We start from the raw sequence: 10420 nt of genomic DNA, 5'->3' as shown, positions 1-10420 counted from the left end.
GGGAGGGGGGGAGTAAGAGATCAACCGAAGGATTTGTATGCATGCATATAAACATAACCAATGGACATAAGACACTGGGGGGTAGGGGAGGCCTAGGGAATGTCAAGGGTGGGGGGGGAAGGAGACATATGTAATACTCTTTGTAATACTTTAAGCAATAAAACAAAATTAAAAAAAGAAAGAAAGAAATATGTGTTGATTGATGACTGGGGGAGCTAGGAAAGGGCTAACATGGGACCACAGGGCAAGCCTTAGAGGCAGGGGCAATGGGCTCTCTGGGATTAAGGAGTCATATTGGCATGGATTCCCAGAGATCAATTCAAAGAAAGGATGAATCAATTTAGCGAACTGAGCAGCAATAAAGAGTCTGGTGTTTCAAGGATGAGGAAAGGGTTAGTCTCCCAGCATGAGAAATTAGAAAAGGAAGAATGAGGGACTGGAGCTAGGTACATGAGGAAAACACCAGGTAGGCCAGGCAGGCATGGCAGGAAGAGCCAGACAACTCTGGAGGAAGATGGCATCATCAAAGAGTGGGCCACAATTCTGGGGAAAGACAGGAGGGAAGGACCTGAGTCTTCAAGAAAACTGGCCAGGCTCCTGATGGAATCACTGTGGGCTCTGTGGGGTAAGCTGTCTGGAAGGGAGCAAGTAGGAGGACAAAGGTAGACATAATAGTGAGTTAGTCCCTGCTCCTAAAAGGAGACCAGAAGCTGGATGTGTGATGGTGGTGGTCATACACCTGTGCTCTGGATCTTGGTCTGAGGGTGTTGGTGGATGGAAAGGGCGCCTTGGTACTGCCTTGAGGTTCTGGGAATGGGGACTCAAGTTTTGGAGTTCTGAGAAGACCATCTGAACCACAGCATGGTACAGGAAACTGTATTGCTCCTGACAGGGGAAGAAGAGTCATTGAGAAGGGAAGATGAGAAGGAGGGATGCATCCTTGGAAGGAGAAGCCTGAGCTTGTACCTGCGCTCTGCCTGCACAACTGCAGGCTGCTACTACCACTTTGGGAGGACCAGGTCTGAGAGGCTGAAGTTAGGTGGGAGCCTCAGGGCCAGAGAGATGAGACCCAAGAGCAGGCAGGCCCTCAGGGGCAGGAGACTGCACTGCACAGGCATACATTGTACCTGGGTCAGGAGCAACTGTTTCACATAATCCATGGTACACAGGACACCTGTTTATCCACATCCCATGCTAAAATGCGAGAATCAGAGCCCAGTTAAGGCATGCCCACAAACCCTTTTAAGTGGGCATTTGGGATTGGGGGCCTTTTGATTCTCAGAACCCCCAGATTTTAGTTTAAAAGAAGAAAACTTTTGCCCGGCTGGCGTGGCTCATTGGCTGAGTGTCGACCTATGAACCAGGAGATCATGGTTCGATTCCTGGTCAGGGCACATGTCCAGGTTGCAGAGAATCACTGATCGGCTGCCTCCTGCCTGCCCCATTTTTTTTCAGTGTGGGGCAGGCAGGAGGCAGCCGATCAGTGATTCTCTCTCATCATTAATGTTTCTCTCTCTCTCTCTCCCTCTCCCTTCCTCTCTGAAATAAAAAACATATTTAAAAAAATAAGACAACTCTTTAATTGCTTACATCTGTTGAGCATCAACTCCTGAGTTTACTCCCCAGTAGGCAGTTGACCTTCAATAAATGCTAACAATTTCAGTTGATACAATATGAACAAGTGTGGTCTCAGGTTACTCAAAATAGGCATTCAAACTGCAAGACTCTCTCCAAGCCTCCTTTCCCCATTCCCAGTCCCCTCTGTCCCACCAGACCCCAATTTCCTTAACCTTCAGTGGACACAGAAGGGGCTGGGGCCAGATCCCTGGAGGTAACAGGATCCTCCACCATGGCAAAAATATAGTCAGGATAGCTGTGGACCCCTCTGTCTGGCCAGGACACATACTGCAGCTGTTATACAGATGAGATATTTAAAACACAGAAAAGTGGGGCAAAGAATTTAAAAAAGAAAGCATTTATTGGGCACCTACTACATGTCAGAGCCAGTTCTAAACACCTTCCATTTAAATCCAATAGATAATAACTGAAGAGATGGGTATTACTGTTAATGCCCATTTTACAGATGAGAAAACAGACAGGAAACAGCTCTCCCCATGTGGGAGCCTCTTCCTCCCCTTTTAGTACCTTCTGGAAAGTGACCTGGAGGGTCCTGAGCATGATATCTGCATTCAGCCACGTTTCTCTCATCTGAGGATGTGGGCAGGTGGGAAGAGGGAGGAGAACAAAGATCATGAGTGCCAAAAGACACATTTACAGAAAACAAAGCATTTTTGATTAAAAATGAAATACATGTTTTTCACGATCATCTAAACAAGAGGTGTAACAGGAGAGGGAGGTAATTTGGGTTAGACTGGGGAGAGAGAAGGGAAGAGGGCAAAAGGAGGGCCACACTTGACCGACCCCCAAAGCCGACCTTAACCCCAAACTCCTAATCCAGGAACCAGAAGTTTATCAAGGTGTGAGGCAGGGGTCCCTGTGTGGCAATGTAGTCCTGACTTCCATCTGTGCCTTGGTAAAGGCCAAGTTCACTACCCAGATTATGCTGTCACCCCACCAAGTCCACCCCTTCCCTGAATACCAGGCTTGCATACTCAACACAGCAAGGGGAATTCTGTTGGGGAGGGGCTCTAAACCCATAGACCTGACAAAGCCCATGCTTCCCCACCCCTTCCTCAGGCTCCTGCAATTACATCCCCCAGCTTGGTATCCATGCTGTGGGGAACCGATATAGGGTTGAGCCTCAGACTGACCTGCTGGCAAAATCACAAACAAGTCCCAGCTTAGAGGGCTCAGTCCTCTTAGCTTAATTAGGCTTGACCTTATAACACTCCCTGGATCTTATCTGGGAGGCTAATGGGCTGAAGGAAGTGCAGGAAGTGTAACTATGGTCAAAACAGGTGAAACTCACAAGAACTATGTAACTATGGTGACCACTGCCTTGTTTACCTCTGACTATAAAAGGTTGGTACGGCCTGAGCACCAGTGGAAGTCCTTCCTCTTGAGTTGGACTTACCCGCCTGGCCCCCAATATTCCCAAATTATCTCGTCTTTTCTCTTTCATTTGTGTGTGGCTCCTCTTCCAGATCCTGAACCCTGAACCACGTGGGACGTGGAGGGAAACATTTACAACACATGCCAGTTCCACACTGGGGACAGCAGAATATTCTCTCTCTCTTCCTCTTCCTGCTATTATCCCACCCCTTCCTTGAAAGCTTCTCCCCGGTGACTGGACAACCTCTGTTCTTGGGGCTGGAACCATGAGAAAGCAGCTCAGCATTCCTACAGAGTGTCCTGTTGAAGATAACTTTTTAACTGTACTAGAGGACCAGTGCACAAAATTTGTGCACAGGTGCAGTCCCTAGGCCGGGCCAGTGATCAAAGTGTGAGTGTCTGGCATGGAAGAGCAGGTCCCAGCTGACCTCTGGGCCCTGAGCAGCACCTGGGCCTCCGCATGCACCCCTCCGCCTGAGTCACAGCCACCAAGTCCCCACGCGGAGATGTGGTGAGTGCTGCTGGACACCATGGGCCCGGGCACAGCATGGGCCTCTGGACCATCCAGCCATGCCACCCGGAAGCCAGACGGGCAGCGCGCTCTCTCCCGGCCGGCCTCGCAGACCAGCTTCTGCACGTACCCATGGGGAGCCCGACTAGCCCCCTGCAGTCCTGGCAGCTGCAGCCTGGCTCTTCACAGGTCCCCGGTACTGGGGTACGGGGGCTTCCCCAGTGCATGAGCCCTGCGTCCCGGGGGAGGGTAGCAGGGGGAGTGAGAGCAAGCTTGGCGGACACCCCGCATTCTCACCACACTTCCGTCCCAGGGACTCACACCCCCAGGTAGTCTGGCGAGAGGTTGCAGCCCTCTACCTGGGCACCGCGGGAGGTTGGTTGCTGCCACCCACCCCCAGTTCTCCGTCACAACCTGGGGCCTGGGGCCAATCAGGCAATCAGGGCCTTCCAGCCACTGGTTGGCATCTGCAGGATGATCAGTCGGGGCTGGGCCCCCCACCCGGCTCTCTCAGAGCCTGGGAGCCAGGCAGTGGCCCCGCCACTAACACAGGTAGCCGTCTGCAGGGTGATCGGGTGCCTGCTCGCACCTGCCTTGGCCTGGTGCTGCCCACTCACCTGCTCTACCACCCCACCATGGTCCCGCTCTTATCAGGGTCCATCAGGGCCGGCAGTGCCTCCACTGCTGCCCGCTGCTAGCGCTGCACCACCGACACATGCCATGTTCTGCACCACCCCCTGGTGGTCAGCGCATATCATAGTGAGCGGTCCAACTCCCAGTTGAACAATTTGCATACTGGGCTTTTATTATATAAGGATTATGTTTTTTTCCTGGACCAAAATTTTTTGCACTGTCCCCTTATCAATGTCACTCAGTTTTAACACCTTTCGTACCGCTCACGAGCTTTCTCATGTTTTGCGCGCCATCTGTTAAGGACCGCTCATGAGTTTTCTCATTTTTCATGCGCCATCTGTTATGGACCTTAGATGTCAACACACTGTCTTGTCCACATCGAATGAAGCGATCTCATTGGTGGAAACCGTGCAGGTCAATCTACGAAAAACTATATAATTGCACGAACCCATAGAGCGTTGCAGTTACATTGTATTTGGGTCATTCGAATAGTCTTCATCTTCAAGTTCCTGGCACTTTTAGAAATGCCCTCTCTCAGAAAAAGGAAGGAAACCAACGAAACTGATACACTTCCTTTCGTGTTGTTCCATTCTAAGGAAAACGATGAAATGGACAAAAAAAGTAGTGCTGTACCTTATAAACTGTGGACTTTTCAATTCATTTAGCGTGTACAACGTCCTCAATCCACAAGCAAAAATGAAGTATAAACAGTTTCTGCTATTGGTGGCGAGAGACTGGATAACGAATGACAATAATGAAGGCTCTCCGGAACCAGGGACAAATCTGTCCAGCCCTTCCCCTGGGGGTGCAAGGAAAGCACCTCGTAAAGATCCACCCAAAAGGTTGTCAGGTGATATGAAGCAGCATGAACCTATGTGTATTCCAGCGAGTGGAAAGAAAAAATTTCCTACGAGAGCCTGCAGAGTTTGTGCCGCCCATGGAAAAAGGAGCGAATATCTAGATATTTATATAAATTTTGTTTGGTCCCTCTTCATAGAGGAAAATGTTTTACGCAGTACCATATGTTAAAAAAGTACTAGGAACTTTAATTGTTTAATTGTTTTTGTAAATAAAAATGTTATAATTATTGAAAAACAACACCTAAAGTGCATTATGATCTGTAGTAATGATGATTTGATTTAAATAACGTGCAGTTTGCCCAAAAACGTGCGGTCCCTGGCGTATGTCTTAGAGATTTCTATGTGGTATGAAATGTGTTAATAAAGGAATCTTCTGAGGGAAAAAAAGTTATCATTGATGTAGACACCTTGTCCTTCCTCTTGCTAAGCAGCTCCAAGCCTAGCACTAGTGGCAGCCAGCCTCAGTTCACAGCTTAGGTTCTCCCAGACACCTCTAAGCCCAGCACAAGTGGCAAACATCTATAGGTCACTTTGTAGGTCATACCAAGTGGCCCCAGGCAGAGCAAAGGCAATGGCTGAATTTGGTCCCTCACAAGAGGCCCTGGAACCAACACACCCAGTGGTCTGATTCAGACCACATCAGAGCACTACCCAACCACCTTCACAAATGACACCACCAAAGGGTAGGCTCAGCTGGCACCAGAGCCCTGCTAAAATGAATCCTGTTCCATGGGATCAGCCCCTATGCAACAGCTCCTCTGCTATAATGAATGAGATGAACCCAAAGAGGCCCACACCAAGACATATCATAATTAAAAAGACACAGTCCACTGACATGCCAACGGCCGGTGCTTCCAGGGTTCAGAAAGTCCCACTTCGGGCGTCTATTTATGCCGGGGTTCATGTCCCAGCATCAAGAAGGGTTCAGGGATCTGGAAAAGGGGCTGCACGTAGATGACATAAGAATCCAGAGACTAATAAAGAGTCCAGAGACGAGATATAATTTTGAAAGGCATTGGGGGTCAGAGGACCTTCAGCTAAAGGAACTGAAGAGTCCCTCCTTGCCTAGGACCCTTGCTTTTATTCACACAATTTGTCCTAAGGCAAGGTGGAGATAATACACTTCAAAGGGTAAGGTTTCAAAGGGTACAGAAGCATTGTCAGTTTGGGGAATAGCCTACAGCTGTTCAGGTGTTTGGCCAGTAGGAGGCAATAACATGTAGATTAAGATGCCCTTTAACTGTCTGGCAGCCACAATCAGTTTCCTATTCAGGTTTGGGGAAATGCCTTTAGCCATTCCCAACAGGTGACTACATGTGTGACTCAACCCTGTTGAGTCCCCAAGTCTCATCAACCTTTTGATGAAACTCTTGAAATTATGACATGCTGGAATTGGTCTACGGCATCCAACAACAATCAAGGCTCAACTAGAACAGGGCACACACAACCCACCCAGGGACATACCTGGAGCACCTGGCTCAGGCGACTTAGGGAGACTGTGCCACTGGCCCCACAGGACACCTACTACATAAGGCCAGTCTACTAAGACCAGGAGACATAGCAGGTATACCTATACATAGAAACAAACACAAGGATGCAGCCAAAATGCAGACAAAGAAACATGTCACAAATGAAAGAACAGAATAAATCTCCAGAAAAAATTAAGTGAAATGGAAGCAAGAAAACTACCAGATACAGCATTTAAAACAATGCTTAAAAGCAACTTTAAGGAACTTAGTGAGAACATCAACAATATAAGAAAGGACCAGTCAAAAATGAAGTATACACTAACTGATATAAAGAATAATTACAGAGGATCAACGGTAGAGTAGAGGAAGCCAAGAACCAAATCAAAGATTTGGAATATAAGAAAGCAAAAAACACCCAACCGGAAGAGCAAAAAGAAAAAGAATCCAAAAATATGAAAGTAGTGTAATGAGCCTCTGGGACAACTTCAAGTGCACCAACATTCACATCCTGGGGATACTGGGAGGAGAAGAGAGGGAGCAAGAAATCAAAAACCTATTTGAAAAAATGTCAGAAAACTTCCCCTACCTGGTGAAAGAAATAGACATACAAGTCCAGGAAGCATAGAGAGTCCCAAACAAGATGAACCCAAAGGGACCAAGACACATCATAATTAAAATGCTAAAGACTGAAGACAAAGAGAGCATCTTAAAAACCTACAAGTGAGCACCTATATGACTGTCAGCTGATTTCTCAACAGAAACGTTGCAGGCCAGAAGGGAGTGGTATGGAAACATGGAACAGACTGATGAATCTCAGAGGGAAAGGTGGAGTGGGGCTGGGAAGAGATTAACCAATGAACTTATATACATACTAGAGGCCTGATGCACAAAATTTGTGCAAGAGTAGGCCTTCGCAGCCCCAGCTGCCTCGGCCCTCGCAGCCCCAGCTTCATCTGGTCGTTCCGCTGTCTGGCTGTTCAGTCATTTTGCATATTACATGTTTATTATTATAGACTAGAGGCCTGGTGCAGAGATTCGTGCACCGGTGGGTCCCTCAGCCTGACCTGTGTCCTCTCACAATCCAGGACCTTGTCAGATAGCTGGCTTCAGCCTTATCCCTGCACAACCGATCCAGACAGGAGGGAGCCCGATCATGTGCATTGAGCATCATTCCCCTGGTGGTGAGTGCGCGTCAGAGTGACTGGTTGACCAGTCGTTCAGTCACTTAGGCTTTTATATATAGACTAGAGGCCCGGTGCACAAAAATTTGTGCACTCGGGAGGGTCCCTCAGCCTGGCCTGTGCCCTCTCGCAGTCGGGGACCCCTCGGGGGATGACCACCTGCTGGCTTAGGCCCGCTCCCCGGGGGATTGGGCCTAAGCTGGCAGTCAGACATCCCTCTGGCAGCCCAGCAGCCCTCGGGGGATGTCCACTTGCCAGCAGGGAGCAGACCTAAGCTGCAGTCAGACATCCTTAGCCCTGCTGGGGAGGCGGGAGAGGCTCCCGCCACCACTGCTGTGCTGGCAGCCATCAGCCTGGCTTGTGGCTGAGCAGAGCTCCCTCTGTGGGAGCACACTGACCACCAGGGGGTAGCTCCTGCATTGAGCGTCTGCCCCCTGGTGGTCAGTGTGTGTCACAGTGACCAGTCATTCTGCTGTTAGGGTCAATTTGCATATTACCCTTTTATTATATAGGATAGAGGCCTGGTGCATGGGGGGGGGCCAGCTGGTTTGCCCTGAAGGGTGTCCCAGATCAGGGTGGGGGACCCACTGGGGTGCCTGGCCAGCCTGGGTGAGGGGCTGAGGGCCGTTTTCAGGCTGGCCACACCCCCTTCAGGGTGGACGGTCCTGCTGGGGTCCCTGGCCAGCCTAGGTGAGAGGCTGATGGCTGTTTGCAGGCTGGCCACAGCCCCCAGCCACCCAAGCTCCATTGGAGGCTGGCTGGAAGCAGGTATTTGGGATTTATTTAGCTTCTATAATTGAAACTTTGTTGCCTTTTGTGGAGGCCACAGCCCGCCAGAGCAGGCGGGAAGCTTGGCTTCCTCCATCGCCGGGGCAACCAAGCTTCCTGCTTGCTCCAGCTCCGTGGCTGCTGGCTGCCTCTTGATTGGGTTAATTTGCATATAGTCACTCTGATTGGCTGGTGGGCGTGGCAAAGCTACAGTCAATTAGCATCTTTGTCTTTTATTAATGTAGATATGCATTATGTATGGAAACAGACAATAGGGTGGTGAAGGCTTGGGGCACAGTGGGAACCAGGTGGAGGGGGGCAATTGGGGGGAAAAGGGGGACATCTGTAATAATCTCAATAATAAAGGTTTAAAAAAGAAGATAGAAAACAAACAAGAACCAATCAGAAATGAAGAATACAATAAATGGGGGAGAACCAAGATGGCAGCAAAGGGCAACACCTGTACTTGCTGCCTCTCACAACCACATCAAAATTACAACTATCACCCAGAACCACAGGAAAACTGGCTGAGTGGAAGTACTATAACTGGAGAGGTGAAGAAAGCGCATTGAGACTGACAGAGGTGCTTGCAATGGTCATTGTTCCTGCACTGGAACCTCAAAGGCGCAGGGCTAACTGACAGCCATTACTGTTTGTTCCCCCCTGGTGATTCCCTGAGATCACCAGGCGCCCCACCCAATTTACAACCACACCCAAACTGTGTGCAGTGGCTTTTGCATATGAATGGCTTGTTCCTTCTCAGCCTAAAACCTGTCAAACAGGCAGCAGCTGGGTCAGGGAGCCCCAAAGCTATTAAAAGAAGGCCCAAGACCGGCAGCAGCAGCCTGCCTTACTTCACAGCTGGGTCTCGTCTGGGCACTTCCAAATCCAATACAAAGAGGAGGAATCTGCAGATCTCTCTGTAGCTCCTGCTGGGTGACTCCAGGCAGAGGCTGACTTTGCACCTCCTTGGAGATCCAAGAGCAAGTGTAGCCAGTTGTCAGTGTGAGACCATACCAGATTACAACTCTTCACATCCATAAGTGACACACTCAAGGGGCAGACTCAGTAAGCACCAAAGCCCCACTGAAGCAAGACCTTTCCCATAAGAGTGTCCCCTGCACAGCAGCTCTTCCATTGTAGACACAGCTGGTCCTCACTGCCAACTGGCCTGGAGGTCAATTCCTCCCAGTGATACCAACAGCAATCAAGGCTCAACTACAACAAGACTGTGCACACAGCCCACAAAGGGGTGCACCAAGAATGTCTACCTCAGGTGATGGGGGAGGCCGAGCCACTGGGCCCTATAGGACACCTACCACACAAGGCCACTCTATCAACTCAAGGAGACTTAGCAGCTGCCCAATACATAGAAACAAACACAGGGAAGCAGCCAAAATGTGGAGACAAAGAAACATGTCACAAATGAAAGAAATGGAAGAAAGCAAAATACTGGATATAGAGTTCAAAACCAGTTATAAGGTTACTCAAGAATGTTCTAGAAGCCTCCAAGGAACTTAGTGAGACCTCCGAGGAACTTAGTGAGAATGCCAAAAATAAATGGAAAAGGATCAGACAGAAATTAAGAATACACTGACTGCCGAAACCAGTTTGGCTCAGTGGATAGAGTGTCAGCCTGCGGACTGAAGGGTCCCAGGTTCAATTCCAGTCAAGGGCATGTACCTTGGTTGTGGGCACATCCCCAGTAGGAGATGTGCAGGAGGCAGCTGATCGATGTTTCTCTCTCATCGATGTTTCTAACTCTCTATCACTCTCCCCTCCTCTCTGCAAAAAATCAATAAAATATATTTAAAAAAAAAAAAAAGAATACACTGACTGAAATAAAGAATAATATACAGAGATTTAAGAGACTTGTGTATGTTTATTTCCCCCACGTCCCACGTGGTTCAGGGTTCACGATCTGGAAGAGGAGCCGCACACAAATGAAAGAGAAGAGACAAGAGATAATTTGGAAATATTGGGGGG

At 49.0% G+C, this 10420-nt stretch overlaps 1 protein-coding gene across 2 annotated transcripts in view; it reads right to left on the bottom strand.

Moving 5' to 3' along the window:
• Positions 1–10420, bottom strand: part of IMP4 (IMP4, U3 small nucleolar ribonucleoprotein) — a 24372-nt gene that overhangs the window by 7538 nt on the left and 6414 nt on the right. Inside the window, exon 9 of one of the 2 annotated variants that reach the window (XM_014538631.1) lies at positions 2190–2208. The exons of the other annotated variant lie outside the window; for it this stretch is intronic. Within the exon in view, the coding sequence (XP_014394117.1) occupies positions 2205–2208 (4 nt within the window). The 3' untranslated portion in view covers positions 2190–2204. Of the gene's footprint in view, positions 1–2189; positions 2209–10420 lie in introns of those variants that run through there. 2 annotated transcript variants of the gene reach the window in all.

The sequence above is a fragment of the Myotis brandtii genome, unplaced genomic scaffold (genome assembly GCF_000412655.1).
Source record: "Myotis brandtii unplaced genomic scaffold, ASM41265v1 scaffold195, whole genome shotgun sequence".
NCBI lineage: Eukaryota > Metazoa > Chordata > Mammalia > Chiroptera > Vespertilionidae > Myotis > Myotis brandtii.
The sequence above is the reverse complement of the archived record's forward strand: the minus strand, read 5'-3'. Positions and strand labels throughout refer to the sequence as shown.